Genomic DNA, 19,422 nt, shown 5'->3' on the forward strand with positions numbered 1-19,422 from the left:
TTTTAAAAGAAAAATACTCCCCAAATATAATCTAGAAGCTTGGGAACTAACTAGTCCTTTAAGCATTCCAGTTTTCATCTCCTTTATGTATTTAGACATAAAGAGGATAAATCAAAGTGACTCAAATAAAATTTTCTAAAATGGCAAGTACTTCATCAGTGTACAGAAGTTTACTAACTTAATTCAGATATAATTACCTTCATATTGGGCACATGTACCACATCTCCATACTGGTCTTTTGTTTGAACAGTTATGGTGGTAGGCCACCCACAACGAATATCATCCTTATTCAGGATCAAAGATGTTTTCTGTGGATCAGCATAGGAATCTGGCTGAAGCCACCTGACAATAATTTAAAGAAAAACAAAACAAAACTGACATTATAAAGATTAATATGTTGAGTCAAATGAATAAAATGGCATACAAAATGTAAAACAAAATCATCATTTTCTATTTAGTGGTAACAACCAAAATGTTTCTGTTGGAAGCTGTCAATTCATTAAAAAAACAATAACAAAGCTTATGTGATTTCAGTTTGCTTATATGCAGTAGAGAAATAATTTTACAATCAGAAAATATGACACTTTAACTAATAATAATGGGTATGCATTGTGGTGTTTTATTGCTCAGAATGAGTTTCTTAGCAACTAATTAACTTTTTGTGATGAAGTATTTATTATATTACAGAGAAATAACTGGTGTGGAATACAGGCCCCATGCTACTACAGGCCTATTTAATATTACGGATACTCAGTGCTTGCTCTCTTTTTGGATGCTCATTCTCCTAGGACACAACATCCAAGCTGCGCCACAAATGACAGTCTACATTGCTCACCGGTCTCTGCAATACCGGCCTGCAACTCCTACAGCGGTGTGAGTCATTCCCTGACAGGTTTGAGTCTCATTGAGACACTCCAGCAAACCACAAAACCCAAGGGACATAGAGGAGCAGAGGAACTGAATGGTGGAGGAACAAGTGATGTTGAAAATCACGGAGTGGGACAGTATATCAACCTTTTGGGACATTGTTGACTTCCCCTTTTTTGTAACTAGTCTGTTAACTAATTATAAATGCATTTATCAATTGAAGCTCTAAATAAACTCACTGTGAGGTGTGCTTTTATGTGTCAGCCTCAAAGCTTTGGAAAGAGCAGCATATCTGTACAAACCAGGACAGAAATGGTAACATGCTAGCCAAAGAGCAGCTAATGTCACAGTGTAGTGTTATCTCTCTGTTCATAACTCAACTATTTTCCTCATTAGTTTTTCCTCCTCATAAATTTTGCCAGTTTTCTATAGTTTGTGAAATCTATTACTGAATACATTGATAAGAGATAATCAAATTGTATGGGCAATCTCCTCCCATGTAATTAACTGCCTCTGAAAACCCACCCGAGGGTCAGCTATGGGTTAGTTCTGACTCTACGGTACACAAAAACAACATTGTAAGTGACAGATAAGTCTGTCATTAATTTCATAAAAATATCCATGATATAGCATTGAGTCTAACATAATTTTTTTATTTCTATTAAATTATTACTTTTATTTTTAAAAAGTAAAGTACATTTTAAAAACTAAAAAGAGAAAAAAAGCTAGATTTGTATTTTTTTTTTGGCCAATAGAATCACAAGTCCAAAAACATTTTCTTTTCATCTTTAAATCAAGAAACAACAGAACAAAAACTCCAAAAAAGAACTCAGCAATGATTTTCCTAAAACTCAAGTTTATGCTAGAATCCCTTACAGATTTAAAAAACCCTAAACTACTACAATCATTTAGGGACAGATTTAAGAGCTTAATATAAATATTAGATATAGTTGTCAAATACTTATTCCTCTCAACCATATGACGATCCATACATTTTCTTAAAATGTCCACCTAATTATGTGTTAAAACAATCAGTTAGCAATTATTATATTTTCCATTATTTTATATATCTTTCTATTATGATGATTTTAACTACAGTTTATGGAAAAGTTAGATTTTCATTCATTCATTCACTGTTGCATATTTTCCTTCCTACTTGCAAGTTCACTTAAAAAAAAAAACCTACTTCATTAATGTTTGCATTATTTTATATTTCTTTGAATTCAAAACACACGTTGTTGTTTTTTGTTATGTGCCGTCGAGTCACTTGCGACTCATAGCAACCCTATGTACAACAGCCCTAAACTCCGCTGTCCTGTGCCAATCGCACTGTCTCCGACACTCCCATCCCAATTATCGCAGTCACTGAATCAATCCACCTCATAGAGGGCCTTCCTCTCCTGCGCCGTTCCTCCACCCTCCCAAGCATGATGTCCCTCTCTAAGGACCGGTCTCTCCTCACAACATGTCCAAAGTATGTTAGACGGAGCCTCAGAATCCTTGCCTCCAAGGAGCCACCGGTTTAACACTTTCCAGGACAAATCTGTTTGTTTTCCTAGCAGTCCATGGTATTCTCAATACTCTTCTCCAGCACCACAGCTCAAAGGCATCAATTCTCCTTTTATCCTCCTTGGTCATTGTCCAACTCTCTGATGCATAACAAGTGATTGTGAAGACCATGGCCTGTATCAGACGCACCTTAGTCTCCAGAGAGACACCATTGCTCTTCAGAATGTTGGAGAGATCCCTAACAGCAGACTTTCCCATGGCAATATGCCTTGTAATTTCCTGGCTGCTGGTGCCAAGACTGTTGACTGTGGAGCCACGCAAACTAAAGCTGTGTACAATTTCAATCTCTTCACCATCCATCCTGATGCTGCCAATTGGTCCAGTGGTGAGAATCTCTGTCTTCTTGACATTGAGCCTCAATCCATATTGTAGGCTGCAGTCCTTGACACTCTGCAGCAGGCGCTTCAGGTCCTCTTCAGTTCAGCAAGCAGGGTTGTGTCATCCACATAACGCAGATTGTTGATAATTCGTCCACCAATCTTGATCCCACATTTCTCCTCATAGAGCCCAGCTTCCCGGATAATCTGTTCTGCATATAGGTTGAAAAGGTATGGAGATAGGATGCACCCCTGGCGTACACCCTTCCCAATTTTGAACCATGCAGTGTTCCCTTGCTCTGTTCGGACGACTGCCTCCTGGTCCAAGTATAAGTTTCGCATTAGAACGATCAAGTGTTCTGGGATTCCCATTCTTCTCAGAGTCAGCCATAATTTGTTATGATCAAAACACATATATAGATTTAATTTAGGCAGTAGTTTAACATTCTATTGACTTCATTTTAATTTCTCTTAACAAATGAAGACTGAGGTGGGCACCATAAACAAGCAAGCAGTTTTTGACTTAAAAGTACGTTACCTTGCAAGCCTTCCACCACTGGATCCCGGCACACAAGCAATAAAATCATCCAGAAAGGACTGTTCATTGCTTTGGATTTGAAGTGGTAAGTTTCCTTCCAGGGCTTCTAATATAGTTGGTGAATGGGAAAGAGCTAAACCTTTTCCGAGAATACCAGAATGTGTTTTGCAGACCTGTTGAATGAGAGAAAAAAGTCTATTTTAAAATAGAAAACTTTATCTTCATGAATTTTTTAAATATGCACAAAAAATCAGATGAAGATTCTTGGGGAAAAATTCCCTAGTGTTGTTTTCTTTAGCTTACAAAGTGGAAAATTTATTGGTGAAAAATAATAGGAATAACATTTTTAATTGATTTCTACTCCTGTATAATTAATTGTCTCTCACAAAAACAAGTGACAAGTCAGATTAGTCAGACTGATAGAAAAAGGAGAGTTTGTGGGCTGAGAAATATTTCAAGTCTGCTTCTTTTCAGATCTCTGTATCAATGGAAAGGGCACAATTCCTCCCTCCATAACCTTCCATCTGTGCTGGCATTTGTCAAGGCCTGGGTATCTATGCCATGTGCCTCTGGTTTGGTCTAAATTGTCAGAAATGGATAGGAGTTTTTGGTGGCCCAGTGCTTTATTCTTTCATCTGTTAATCAAAAGGACGTGAGATTGAATCCCCTAGCCACCATACAAGAGAAAGGTGTGGTAGTCTCCGTCAGTACACAGTATGGCCAGTGGAACAGCTCTACCCTGTGCTCTCCATTGGCTATGAGCAGGAGCTGGCTTGTCGGCAACCGGATGGTAACCCCCCATCAACTACCACACGTAGGTCTTCTCTGCTCTTTTGGGTTGAACTGTATCAAGGTTTTGACTCAGGAACAAAGTATGAAAAAGCTTACTGTTGGCTACACCTAACTACATTGGTATGTTTTGCCTTATTAAAGTAAAGAAAAAGCAGATAGTATTTTACTTTTCAACTCACAAGCCAGCCTTATGGGTTGAGTTTTTGTAAAAGATCAGCTCTAAACGCTGAAAATCTGGATGTTTTTCTATGATTATATGCTACATTACAATACATAGCAGTTTCATAAAGAAAAAAATACATCTCCAGTAAAATCAACTTTATACAACTGGAAAGTGAAGATTATAGAAATTATTCCATTTGAAAAATAATCTTTAGGCTCAAACAGTATTCAGTTCCAATGCTGACTTTGTACAAGTTACATGCAGTGGGCTCCTGGCTTAAAAATTCCCTGAAGCTGAAGTCTGGTGGCCTACTGGCAAGAAGCTGCATTGCAATCCCAGAGGTATGCAGTTTGAATCCACCAGGTGCTCTGCTGGAGAAGGAGGGACAATCTAATCTCCTCCTGTACCAGTCAGATCCAATTTGACAGTACACACATACAAAATAATAAAAATGAAAAAAAAAATTCCCTGAAACTGTAAAATGTAGAAACTGAATTTTAAATAATTTCTCTCTTTACACGGTCATGATAAAGTTAAATTTAAATAACAGACATGTAATATGTCTTCCATGCCAATCCAATCCCAAATCCATTGCCATCAAGTCTGTTTTGACTCGTGGTGACATTGTAACACTGAGCAGAAGTATCAGTGTTTCCAAAGCTTTACAATCCCTAAAGAAGAAAATGGTCCCTTTTTTGCCTCACAGAGTGGTTGGTGGGGTGGAGCCACAAACTTTTCAGTTTGAGCTCTACTACTTTAAGTAGCTCTCAAAACATTAAGTATGATCCCATAAGAACTCAAATATGGGTTCACTCCTATAACCAGGTTAACATGCTATGTCACCACAATAACTACCCTACACCCTAGGAAATGTAGGAATTAAGTGACTCCTCCTGCCTCAACACACAAAACAGCAGAGCCTCTAAAGGATCTCTTTATATCTGGTTTAAGTGACATCTTATAAATCATAATAATTTCTGTTCATATGAATAATCAATCAATTCCTTGATCGGTCTCCTGAATTAAAATGTTACTTGATATGCTGTAAGTATTCTGTTAATGTTTGCAGAACTGATTTTCAGTTTGTATTTTAAGAAACGAAAATGAAGCTTTTCTTAAAATAAAAGGATGAGTGGAGCTCTGACATGATACTTTATGACAAGAGCACAGTGGATAAGGCCATGAACCTTGTCACCAAGTCCCCAGATTTCAAATACCAACCCAGTTACTTCAGCTGTGTGATCCTGGGAAAGATATTTAAATCCTTTGTGGCTCAATTTTCCTATGTGTAAATATAAAGAAGAGTCCAATTCTTAGTACTGTCGTGATAGTTAAATTAGTTAAAATATTCCAAGTGTTTAGATCACTACTTGCTACTGGTGGATTTGAATCACCAGGGAAGTTCTGCTTTTCGGTTAGCAGAGCAACTTCCTACTGACTGGGCTACCAGAGCTCTAATAAAGTAAAGATCAAGTAAATGGTTTTTATTAGTATCGTTTTTATCAGTTCACTTCAGGAAGTCAAGTGTAAAACTCTAGCTTGCTTAGGAATTAGAAGACCTGAATACAAGTCTTCATCACTCAAATAAGTTTTAAATAAGTTACAAAATTTATTTGAGCTTCTCAAGATATAGTTATAAAAATAAGGAGATAGTATTAAGCATAAAGTACTCCACATATGTTATTTAAGTTCCTATCATTAGCTCCCTAAGGAGCTCTCGTGGTATAGTACACAGGGACGCTCTGCTAATCTAGAGGTGGTGCTTGGAGGACTGAATCCACCAGCTCTTCCTCAGGAGAAATGTGAGCAATTTTCCCTGTGAGTTACAGCCTCTGAAAACCTGCAGGAGCATCAGCTGTCAGTCTGTTCTGACTTGACTGCACTGAGTTTGAGTTTACTGGCTACATATAACTCTCTTTCTCTATCTCTCTCTCACACACAAATAGGTAGGATCCAAATCAGTATTTCTCAAATGTGGGTCCACTCCCACTACCAGGTCCAGAGTGAAACTATACAATATTAGGACATAAAAAAATGAGTCCTTGAGCTGAAGAATACGAGCTTTCTATTGGGGGACATTAATATGCAATAAAATACTGCTAAAAGAAATAGTAAATTTTAAGAAAGGATTTTTAATCAGAATAAAAATAAATCAACTATTAATAAAAAACTCACTGACATCAAGTAGATTACACCTTATGGCAACAGGCCACCAGATTCCCCAGCCGTCAGTCTCAATGGGAAGAGGCTTCCCGTCCTCCTCCCATGGAGCTGCTGGTGGACTTGACTGACAGAGCACTGCCCTTGGTCCTGTCAGCAGCACACCATGCTACACATTATGCCTGCCACCAGAGCTCCTTCTGCATAAAGTATTTTAGAGATAATTTTGCAGATCTATACAATCCTAAAATCTGGATACCTCTGATACAATTAAGCACTTTTCCACTATTCTTCTATATTCACATTATTTCAATATGCAAAAATGTCCCATTCCTGATGGTTCTCATGATATGCAGTGAATCTAAGAATCTCTGGTCCATGGTGAGTAGGTATTGCAATTGGACAAGTCTTGCCTGAAAATCATGTTTCTATTAATCTTAAGAATTATGAGCTAATTAAATTCAGACTAACAAGGTAGGAAAGACATATATTTATTCCTTTCTTATTGACTAACTCATTAATCAACATTTTGACAGCAGTAAAAAAAATGTATTATATAGCTTTTTAGGGAGCACTGGTGGCCTAGTGAAAAGAAGCTGCGCTGCAATCCCGAAGGAAAGTGGTTCGAGGCCACCAGCTGCTCTTCAGGAGCAGGATGGGAAATCTCCTCCCATGCGTTTCACTGCCTCTGAAAACCTGCCAAGGGTCAGCTCTGGGTCCGTTCTGACACAACAGCAAACAAAAACAACGTGTGACTTTTTGCAAATTTTGCAAACATGTTCAACAGTAAAGAACTTCCAAATGGGGGGTATAAGCTGATAGTATAAGGTTATATGTCATCTTGCGTGGACTATAAATCTCAGTAGTTTCACAGTTACATAATGAGGTAATTTGGCAGATATGTAATTGTGATCTTATGTGATCATCCTCCATTTTCTCATAAAGTAATTTGCATGAAAAGGGCAATTTTCACACAAAGATCTGGTCTTTAGCACCTAACCATGTAGATGAGTGAGGAGTGCATGTGGTAGTCTAGCAGCAATTTTGAACAAAAAAAATATGAGAAACAGACAAATAATAAACCCAAAGGATACTTTCTATTGTCTGGTATCAAATGTAGCTAATTTACTGATGTCTAAAAAAACAAAACCGAGCAAATAAGAATAGGTTTTCAACTACCTCCTGTTAACTACTTCTAACTACCTTCCCAAATGTTATATAAGCATATCAGAACTTGAATTTATCACATTTTTCTTGTGCCATTTTGCCAGCATTTATAATACAACCATAAACTTCTCTCTAGTTTCCTCTGTAAAATGATTCCTTCCTTTTTTCTTCTTGGTGAAAGAAATTCTCTGCAAGACGCAGTTTCTATGCCCAGAGCTCGGCAGCTACACCCTAGGTATTTAGTTGCTCTTTCATTTTTCCCCCCACAGGATTTATTTCTAACTACAGTTAAGACCCACAGCACAATATTGCAATGGTTCACACATCAATAGTGCCCATCAATGGGAGGAGCCATTACGAATTACTGATCTCTACAACTGACAATGAAGAGAACAAAGTACTTAAGGAATAAATCTAAAGTTAAAGAAAAACAGAGTTGATTTCAGTGAAAAACTGTCTTTACAGTAATATACACTTATCTTTATATTATTTAGGACAATACCTGTAATGCAGCCTCTTCAAGAATTTCAAGATCTTCCTCAAATTCATTACCTATTGTTCAAATGAAAAGTTTTATTAAGTATATTTTTATTTTATGATAAGTTCCCATAATGTGATTTGTAAAAATAAACATGTACCTATATTCTTTTATATATATATATATGTATATATATGTATATATCTAGTGTACCATCAGTAGGAGCTGACCCATAGCTGATCCTTCAATAGGTTTTCAAAGGCAGTAAATCACACAAGAGGAGACAGACTATCTTTTCTCCTATGGAACAGCTAGTGGATTTTTACCATGTACCTTTGCGTTGGCAATGTAATTTGGGGAGCTCTGGTGGCCTAATAGAGAGAAACTGTGTTATAATCCTGAAGGCACATGGTTCAAATTCACCAGCTGCTTCATGGGAGAAAGATGGGCCATCTCCTTTCATGCTATTGAACTGTCTCTGAAAACCTGCTGGTGGATAAGCTCTTGGTCAGTTCCAGTAACTTGACTGTACACTTCTCTAAGGCATCAAAGTTCTTTTTTACACACACCGCCCCCCCCCAACATTAAATGAAAATCAAACCACTACTGTTGATTCAAATGCATAATGACATCGTAAGATGGAGGGAAAATGACCATTGGGATTTCTAAACTGTAAATCTAAGATCGAAATCTTATGATCTAAATCTGGATCTAAATCAGGGATGCAGATTGCCAAATCATTCTCCTTGGGCTTGATTTGTAGGTTCAAATCACTGACTTTTGGTTCACAGATACATTTAATCACTGCACCACTTGCTATACAGGTGTTATTGCATATATGTCTGTCATCTTAAAGGTTATAATAACTTCTAACTAGCTTACTTTTGAGCCCTCGTGGCACAGTGTGTTATATATTGGACTGATAACTGAAAGATTATTAGTTTGAATCCCCTATTTGCTTCATGGGAGAAAGATGGAAAATTTCTTTCCATAAATATTTAGAGCCTTAGAAAACTGATGGAGGCTCAACATGAATATAAACCCACTCTAGAAAGAGTGGTCTTGAGTTTGTTGGTTTTAGTTTAATTTACTGTCATTTAGTCAATTCCATCCCATAACAGCCTGCTGTACAGGTTTGCTGAAATGATAAATCTTTACGAAGCACAGTGCCCACGCTTGTCTGTGGAGCAGCTGGTGAGCTCAAACCATAACCTTTCAATTTGCAGGTAAGTTTTTTAACTATTATGCAAACCAAGGTTCTACAAAGGTTAGAAGACAGTTAAGAAATGCCAATTATTTTAGTGGGATGCAGCAGATGTATTTTGCCAAGTATTGTAGGATCCTATCTGCTACTAGTTTTCTGGGTCCTACATCTGCCCTGTCCCTTGGGTAGCAGGCAGTGGGTCTGGGTGCTACATGCCTCAGACAAAGGCCACACATATATATACAGCCACATCCAAAAGAGTAGCCACACCAGAGCAGCAGCTGAGGAAGTTTCAACATAGTCCTTTTGCACAGGCTAGCGTAGTTCCCAGGTCCACTATCCTACTTTACAGAATATCTCATGGGCATTAAGTGATGCATACCAGAATATATGCATATAGTATATGCATAGAAATATTTAATTTTTTAAATGTTTTATTCTACCTCTTTAAGGGAGTTCTGGTGGTTTAGTGACAAGAAGTTGCACTGCCAACCCAAAGCCAGGAGTTTCGAATCACCAGCTGCTCTGCAAGAGAAAGATGGGCAATCTCCCACTGTATGATTTATCACCTTTGAGAACCCACTAGAGGGCTGGATATAAGTTGGTTCCAGCTTGATGGCACAAAGCAACACAAATAACATTCTCTTTTTAATCATATCCACCCATAAAGAAAATCATTATGGCTCCTTTCTTATGCATTCTTTCAGATACTTTAAGGCACAAATAACTAATAACATGCACACTCACATTTATATTTTTAAATATACACACATAAATAAAACAAGTTATGCAAAAAGGAATTTTTCTTTTGCAATTTTCTTTTCTCAATGACAATGTGGAAATTTTCCTTGCTTGTTAGGATGTATTTTAAAAACAAAACCAAAATATACCTACCCTCCCCCAAAAAAACAGTTACACATTTTTCCCCAGAACAGATATACACCATCATCTATTTAACCAGATCTCAACTCGCAGATATTTTAGTTTATTTTGGGCTTTTGGTCACAACACTATCAAATTAATATTTTTTAAAAAACTTTTATTTTTGTGCATTAGTTAAAAGTTTATATAGCAAATTAATTTTCCAACAAATAACTCAAATACAACTTTTTTGACATTGGTTGTTTTTAATCCCAATAATGTGTGGGCACTCATCTCCCTCTACTCCTTGGGTCCTGCCCCTCCTCCCTGTCTCATTCTTCTAGCTTCCTTGTTTTTCCCTGCTTTCATATCTTTGTTTTAGTCTAATTTTGCTCTTTTGGCCTCATATAGTTGACTTTTCTAAGGAGTATATTCTTCCTAGGTTACTGCTTGTTTTACAGACCTATTAATTGGCCATAAGGTGGCCACTGGGGGGTATTTCTGTTTTAAATTAGAAGACTGCCTCAAAGCAATAATCTTATGTGTTCCTCCATTTTCATTCAGACTAGTAAGTAAGTAAATAAAGTAAGGCCTTTTATTAAAAAAAAATAATAATGTTGTTCTGTATTTTTAATCCAGCATCAAAAGAAGCTGGAAGGAATACATAGTAACTGTACCAAAAAGAACTCATCAACTCGTCAACACTGAAAAAATTCCAAAACACGCTATGAACAAGAGCCAATGCCATTAAAGGATTGAATTCAAGCTGCAGTGAAGGTATGGGAAAAATAATGCTCCAGGTGTTGCTGGAATACCAAGTGACATATTTCAACTAAAAGATGCAGCCCTGGACATGTTTACCCATTTAATTAGGAGGACGGCTGCCTGACTGAAAGAGATCCATATTTACTCCCATTCTCAAGAAAGGTGATCCAATAGAATGTGAAAATTATTTGAACAAGAGCATATGCAGGCAAAATACTGCACAAGATCTTTAAAAAATAGTTATAACAGGATTTTGACAAAGAACTGTTATTTAAACAGTCCCTCCTATGCACTGTCCTTTGTCAGAGTGCTGGAAAGAGGTAGCCAGGCACCTTACCTAGCCAGGTAGCCAGGTTCTTCCAGGCTCAGTTTAGAGGAGAATTTAGTTCATACGGACCAAATTCATTGGACAAATTACTTCGTTGAGTCCTTGATTGTCTTCACTTTTCTTTGCAGCAGGCAGGAAGTTAACTAATAGTTGCTGCTTAGATGGTTATGTTTTGCTAAGTAACTTAAATATCCCCCAACAGTATGGTCCTTGGCCTTCCAGTAGAGTAGTTCAGACTCTATGTCTAAGTCGTTAAAGTAATTGTGCCCCTATGTGCTCTGTTTCATATATATAGATATAGTTGTTATAGTGATGTGCCCTGAGTCACCTGTGACTCATAGTGACCCTATGTCAACAGTCCTAAACCCTGCTCTGTCCTTTACCAATCTTATTGTCTACCCACATTACCCCAGTCAATGAATCAATCCATATCATCCAGGGGCTTCCTTTCTTGTGCTATGCCTCCACCCTTCCAAGCATGATGTCCCTCTCTGAGGACTGGTCCCTTCTTGCAACATATCCAAAGTAGGTCAGACGAAGCTTCAGAATCCTTGCCTCCAAGGAGCAGCCTGGTCTCACCCTCTCTAAGACAAATCTGTTTGTTCTCCTAGCACTCCATGGCATATTCAATACTCTTCTCCATCACCACAGCTCAAAGACATCAACTCTCCTTCTATCATCCCAAGTCATAGTCCAGCTTTCTGATGCATAACAACTAATTGCAAAGACCATGGACTGTATCAGGAGTTCTTAGTTTCCAGATGACATTATTGTGCTTCAGTATTTTGGAGAGGTCCCTGACAGTAGACTTTCCCAATGCAATCCATCTTTTCATTTCCTGGCTGCTGGTACCAAGAGTGTTGACTGTGGAGCCAAGCAAACTAAAACTGTTAACAATCTCAATCTCTTCACCATCTATTATGATGTTGCCAATTGGCTGAGGGGTAATAATCTTTGTTTTCTTGATGTTGAGCTTCAATCCACATTGAAGGATGCAGTCCTCGACCATTTGCAGGAAGAGCTTCAGGTCCTCCTCAGTTTCAGCAAGCAGGGTTGTATCATCTGCATAATACAGGTTGTTGATGAGTCTTCCTCCAATACTGATGCCACATCTCTGCTTATAGAGCCTGGGCTCCTGGATAATCCGTTTTGCACATATTGAAAAGGTATGGAGATAAGACACATTGTTAACATAAACCCTTGCCAATTTTGAACCATGCAGTGTTTCCTTGCTCTGTTTTGAAAACTGCCTCCTGGTCCAAGTGCAGGTTTCACATAAGCATGATCAAATGTTCTGGGAGTCCCATTTTTCTTAGAGTTAGCCAATGCATAGTCAATGAAACACAGAAGACATTTCTCTGGTACTCCTGGCTTTCAGCCAAGATCCAGCTAATGTTAGCTATTATATCCCTAGTACCATGTCCTCTTCTAAAGCCAGTCTGCATTTTTCTGCTGATGTGCTGTTCTAGTCATTTTTGGATAATTTTCAGCAGAATCTTGCTTGCATGTGATATTAATGATGTTTGATAATTTCTGCACTCTGTACGGTTACCATTCTTTGGAATGGGAACAAATATAGATCTCCTTCAGTCAAGTTGGCCAGGTGACTGTCCTCCAGATTTCTTGGCACAATTTGTTGGGCACATCCAGGGCAGCGTCTGTTTGCTGAAATATGTCAGTTGGTATACTGTCAATTCCTGGGGCCTTGTTTTTTTGCCAATTCTCTCAGAGCAGCTTCAGATTCTTCCTTCACCACCACAGACTCTTGCTCATATGTTGTTTTATGAAATTGTGTCCGTCAATTCCTTTTGTTACAAAGACTCTGTATACTGTTTCCATATTCTTTTAATGTTTCCTGGATCATTTAATATCCTGCCCAAAGTATCCTTAAGTATTACAACTCGAGGCTGAGTTTGTTCTTCAGTTTCTTCAGCTTAAGAAATGCTGGCAATGAATGAATGGAAATCCAAAGTCTCTGTAAACTTTCATTAACAAAAAAAAAAAAAATGCTGAGTTCAGCCACTCTGATTTTCTGACTCCAGCACTTTGCACATTTCACTATATTTTGCTTTGTCTTCCTGTGTTGTCCCTTGAAATCTTCTGTTCAGTTCCTTAATATCTTAATTTCTTGCCTTTATTTTGATTTCTCGGTGCTCTCGTGCAATATTCAGAGTCTCTTCTGACATCCATCTTGATTTTTTCTTCTTCCTCTGTCTTTGTAATAACTCTTGCATTCTTCCTGGAAGATTTTCTTGATATTTTCTCACAGTTCATCTGATCTTTGGTCATTAGTGTTCAAACCTCTTGCTGAGATGGTTCTGAAATTCAGGTGAGAGAGACTCAAGGTCCAATTTTGGTTCCCATGGATTTGATTTCGTTTTCCTTAGCTTCAGCCTAAACTTGCACATGAGCAGATTGTGGTCTGTTCCACAATCAGCATCTGGTCTCATTTTCACAGCTGATATTGAGCTTCTCCAGCGGTTCTTTCTACAGATGTAAATCGATTTGATTCCTATGTATACCATCAAGTGAAATCCTTGTGTATAGCCTGCGTTTATGCTTCTTATAAAACACACTTGCAATGAATAAATCGTTGATTGTGCAAAATTCTACCATTCTATTCCAGCTTCATTTCTATCACCAAAACCATGTTCTCCTTTTATTCTATATATGTTCTTGTTGTTGATTGCTGTCGAGTTGAGCACGACTCATAGTGACCCTATTAACAAAAAAGGCCTGAAGCCCTTCTACAACTATCAACATTTGTCAAAGTTCAGCACTTACAAATATGTATGTAGAAATCATGATTACTCATATATACATATATGGCTGTGGTTGCACACAGCTTTCCTCACCTTCATTCAGCACACACATGTACGTAAGTACTTACTCAGAAGCCATAGTAAGTTATTACTACTGTGGGAGGGTTATATATCTTACAATATTAACCATATTTGTCCTTCATTTTTGCAAAACTCTCAGGGTTCTCTACTCACATCCTTAAAGATATTGCTTATTTGTTATGTAGAAAACCTTCTTGTTCAAGTACGTGGATATAATATTTTAACAGCTTTGACAACCTTTCTTCTAAAAGGCTGAACCAACTTTCACCACATGACTACAAGAGATCTCATTTCCTCATTCTTGCACTAACATGAAGTAGGAGCAAGGGAACAGCAGAGAAGAGACCAGGAAGAGGAAGAGAGAAAGGAGAAGAGGGTAGAGAAAGAAAAGGAAGAACGTGAGAAGAGCTGTCTCAGAGAGAGGCAGAAGTAGGCTTGATGGTGTGAGAGTGCGGACATCAAGTCATACCTTTTCTTTGCAAATCTTGTGAAACAAATGTGATCTAGTGTATAAATATTAAAGATTCCATAAGCATTGTCACCTTTATTTTTATATTTATTTTCTTGATCACAATTTCTTTTTTATCACAATCTTTAAACCATACAAATTCACATCATGTTCTGTTTAACTAGAACATTTTCTATAAAGAACTATATATAACCTGACAGCACTTCTTCAAATCAACCTCTTTAAATCTACTTAAAACTTTCACATTTCTATTAATTTTACTAGAATCTTTTTATAGATTATATAAGTAACCAGCAGGTTTTAAAATCCAAGGATAGATTTTTGTTGACTTCCACAAAGCACGCAAAAAAGTTCTGCAAGCATACTTTTTTCTCCTACCTGATTGCTTCTTAACTGTCTTATTTGCAATAGTAGTAAGAAGCTGCCCTGAAATCCCAAAGGCATATGGTTTGAACCCACCAGCAGCTCCCCAAGAGAAGGATGGGCAATTTCCTCCTGTGTGATTAACTGCCTCTAAAAACTCACTGGAAGGTTGGCTATGGATCAGTTCTAACTCGGTGACACACAACGACAACAAACAGCACTCGAGCTGTAAAGAGTCCTGGGTTGTAACGTGGTACATATGAAACTTTTGAGCAAAAGACTGGTAGTTTGAATGCCAGAGAGAAAGAGAGAGAGAGAGAAACGCACAAAGAGAGACAGAGAGAGACAGAGATACAGAGAGAGAAAGCAGTTTGCTCCAATGAAGATTTACAATTTTAGAAACCCACTTGAGGGTTTGGAATCAACATGAAAGAAGTGGGTTTAGTTTTAGTATTGGCTTATTCCTACTATGTTGAACTTTAAAATCTTGACAAGTCCCAGCTTTGTGTCCAGGTAATCTTCCCTATCTCAGTGTCTTTCTACTTCACCATTCTTACAAGTCTTTAAACAACTTGGTTCAAATAACATTTCTATTGACTTGTTTTTTTCATCTCAGGAAACGAACACACACAATTCCCTACTTAATAGCTCTACTAAAAAAAATAGCTCTACTAGATTATCTAAAAAGTAGCCCACACTTTTGAGTTAATTCCATAAATTCAGTTTTACTTCCATTCTCAGCATATGTACTTGGACAAAGAAGGCTGTGCATTGGATGTGTGTGCAGTAAATATGTCTCTATTAAATCCCAAACTAACAGCATATTAAGCTATTTTGTCCAATAGTGTATGTCATTACAGAATATGATTATAATCTAGTTTCAGAACTTTTCCCATTGAACATATATACTACTGTTAAAAGAAGATTACAAAGTAAATACCTAGTAATTGGCCAGACTTACCAACAGGAAGTGCAAGGTCCTTTTTCATCAAAGCTGCAGCACAAACCCCCCCAAGATTGGCTAATTCTTTTTCCAACTGAATGACTCCCTATAGAAGTGAAAAAGAAACAAAGTAAATGTTTTAAAACACATTTAGAAGATGATGTGTGTTACCAACAAATTGTGAGTTGTATTCAAGGCACTGATTTTGAACCTAGAATGAAGCATCCATTAATTAATAAGACTTGAAGAAATTCAGCCTTACAGCTCAAGTTTGTTTTAAGTTTGGGCCTCTAGTGTTCATTGTCCAGTAAATTTTTCTTTTATTACTCTGAAGAAACATGATCAAGTTTATTCTTGATTTTATTTTAGTGTATGATTCTGGCATTTGAAAGTGACAGTAAATTAGTGTCTATGAAATGTAGTTTTAGAATTTACTTATTCAGAAAGGTACAGCCACCTGATCAGATCTGGGGTAGGTTGAAATTATACCAAGTCATCAAAAGCTGGGTAATGCTGCATAAAATTTACTCTCAAAGTTTTAAAGTTTTGAAAGATCACAATTACAATTTAACTAGAGAATCGTTTAAATTATGTATAACTTACCTCAATTTTCAGCCCTTTGACACATAAGCAACAAATAAAAATTAAGTCAAAGCAGCCCTGTCCTTAGAAACAGAATCTTCTTTAACAGAATTAAAAGGTATGTTGTTCTTACCTCATCAGGTCCAGGGCTAAATTCATATCCAATTGCAAAACACTTGAAACCATAAAAAGAAGCTTTGTCATCTTTCACATAATCTGAGGCTGTCTCCAGAGAAAAAAGGGCCTCATTTCCTAAGAATAAAAAAAGCTAGGATTGAGTTAAAAATATGAAATGTATATATTAGAATTTTTTCTTTATCCATTACAACATAGTAATGATCAAAATTAGATACCAAATAGTCTAAATTAGTTTCTTTCTTTTTTCTAAAAAAATCCCTTAGTTTCTATATCTAACTAGAGGGAAACCTGGCAGATGAAGAGCTTGACTGCTAATCTCAAGGTGAAGAGTTCAAATCCATCAGTTCCTCTGGGAAAACAGGAGAGAGACATGGCAGTCCGCTTTGGTGAAGATTATGGTCTGGGAAACCAAATGGGGCAGTCTTCTCAGGCTGTCATTATTAGTCAGAATCTACTTGATGATAACGGATTTTATTTGACTTGATGGAAATTTTGTTAAAAATCAACACAGAACACATCAGGAATAGCTTAAGTGCATTGTTACAATTATTCCCCCGCCTCCCCAATTTTTAAATCATACAGGGAATCATTGTTCAATTATCTGTCACTTATTTTGCCTCTTTGTTTCAAACTGTGTAATTTATGGCATTTGGTTCTTTCTGATCCTTACCTAAATAAGTAGGTAGGTAAGAACATAATAAACAATAAACATGTCTATCATTTCTATAACAGGTATTTTTTATTATTACAGCCAGCTTCCTCATTTTTGATAGTGTAAAAGAATCTATTTAAAAAAGCAGTTCAGACCAGAAGGAAAAAGTTGTTGAAATAAAAATGGTTACTGGTTTGAGAGCTCCCACACGCAGCTATGGCTCAGTGGATAAAATTCCCACAGACCGGACACAGTTTTCTAACACTTTCTTTGTCTGTGGATGAGCGCACACTCATCCCCTCAACCACATCCACAAGAAGATGGAAAATTCAGTAGCATGGATGTAACTGTTCAGCAATCTCTGAATGCTAGAAGTCCTTAGTAGCTTCTTAGAATTTAGTATTTAATGAGAAAATAAAATATCTTTGTTTGTAGTTAGACCCCACTACAGAGATAGACTCTCCTCTATACTAACTCTCTTCTTTCGCTTTTAGCTGGGCTAATCTCTTTTTCACAAAGTTCTCAAAATTTTGTTTATGCTGTGCCTCTTGTCCAGAACATTCTCTTTCTCCTCAATGGCAATCCAGACACTACTGACCCTCAATACATTCTTCTAAAACAATAAGAAAATGTTCAGAAATGTATCCTTATTGAATATACATCATCATAAATGCATGTGTTTTACTATATGAAGTTGAAAATGGAAAAACCCTCACCTGGCAGCACTAAAACCATAGTAGGCCATCCAGAAGATCCTGAAAATTTCTTTAATTCTATCCATGAATTAAGATTTTCATGAACAGATGACAATTTTGGTCCATATACTGAGTTCTGAAGAGTTCTGACAGGAATCAACAAGCGGAGGACATCTTCTGATTGAGCAGTTCCACACTGCGGGTCAAACTCGATTGTCATCCACCTCACACATTCTGGGAATGTTACCTGGGGCAACAGGTCAGAGCACACAAATACTTGTTAAGAAGAATAAACACAGGGCAGAAATGGCAAGAGTACCACGAACGCTGTGGAGATTCCACTCAAATTTTACAAATCAAAATATGATTGATCTGTTGAATGGAAAAGCAATTTGCTCTGCAAACTTTCACCAAAGTTACAAAACATTTTTTTTAAAGACTGAACAATGTGTCTTAAATGCCTTTTATTTTTATATACCGGAGAGAGCTTAGTTACTTGCTGCTCTTCTATATTCAAAAAACTATTCAAGAAGGGAAGGACTATTTGAAAGGAATGGATGATTGACATTATATGCACCACAATTTGGAACAAGGCATGTACTACATAGTGAACGGGGGAAGGTGGAGGGAGGGGAAAAATATGTCTATCAATGACTCAATGAAAATGCAACCTTTCTGTAAATGCTCCCTTAACTAACAATAAAGAAAAGAAAACAACCCAGTAAGTCAGGGAGCTGTGGTGGCCTAGTGGTAAGGAGTTATGCTTCCAACCCAAAGGAATGTGCTTCAAATCTACCAGCTGCTCCATGGGTAAATGATGAGCAATCTCATCCCTTGCAATTTTCTGCCTCTGAAAGCCTGCTGCAGGCTCAGCTATTAGTTCGTTCCATGTTGATGGTACACAGCAACAACAACAACATAAAAGAATACTTGTTAAAACATAGAAAATATTCATTATGATATTAAAACTCAAAATCCAGCTTTAGATTCTTACTGAAAATGAGTGCCTACCTTGTAATGCATAACACATGCAGGTTTGTACGGGTGCTCACTTTCTATGACAGCATAGTGGTTAGACGTTGTACAGGCAGAGAGGCCCTGCTCGGGCTGGTTTCCAGTGGTGCTGTCTGTGGACTGATTAGGATTGAAAGCAGGGGGTGCGTACTTCTGATTCAAAATGGCAACGGAAGGCAGCAGTTGTTGAACAAGGCCAAAGACTTCGACAGCCACCTAATAATTACGGAGACATTTTTGTATAAATGATTAGATGAGATGATAAATGTGGAGACAGTTTGAAAATTATGAACCATTATAATTTCTGATTACATTTATTTTTTTCATGGTTATGGAATTTGGGAAATAAGTTTATAATTCAGAATCAACAACTCATGATACAGTTATTAACAAGACAAACTCTTTCCTCAGCTGTCCTCACAGGGAGGCTTCTTTTTGGCCCTTGACTTCATGGTCTTTGCTTCTGCCCTGCTTTGGCTCTTCTAGCTATGCTATTTTAAGTGCTCTCCAAAGC

The 19,422-nt window shown here is 37.3% G+C and overlaps 1 protein-coding gene across 1 annotated transcript in view; it reads right to left on the bottom strand.

Moving 5' to 3' along the window:
- The window catches only part of MYCBP2 (MYC binding protein 2, E3 ubiquitin protein ligase), a 377,715-nt gene that overhangs the window by 115,100 nt on the left and 243,193 nt on the right, over positions 1–19,422 (bottom strand). Inside the window, exons 39-45 of the mRNA XM_006887864.1 lie at positions 18,906–19,124; positions 17,916–18,141; positions 16,543–16,661; positions 15,846–15,933; positions 8,076–8,125; positions 3,292–3,464; positions 198–342 (exon numbers count right to left, since the gene is read on the bottom strand). Of these exons, the coding sequence (XP_006887926.1) occupies positions 198–342; positions 3,292–3,464; positions 8,076–8,125; positions 15,846–15,933; positions 16,543–16,661; positions 17,916–18,141; positions 18,906–19,124 (1,020 nt within the window). The remainder of the gene's footprint in view (positions 1–197; positions 343–3,291; positions 3,465–8,075; positions 8,126–15,845; positions 15,934–16,542; positions 16,662–17,915; positions 18,142–18,905; positions 19,125–19,422) is intronic.

Source organism: Elephantulus edwardii, unplaced genomic scaffold (assembly GCF_000299155.1).
Source record: "Elephantulus edwardii isolate Elephantulus edwardi_28Jun2011 unplaced genomic scaffold, EleEdw1.0 scaffold00062, whole genome shotgun sequence".
NCBI lineage: Eukaryota > Metazoa > Chordata > Mammalia > Macroscelidea > Macroscelididae > Elephantulus > Elephantulus edwardii.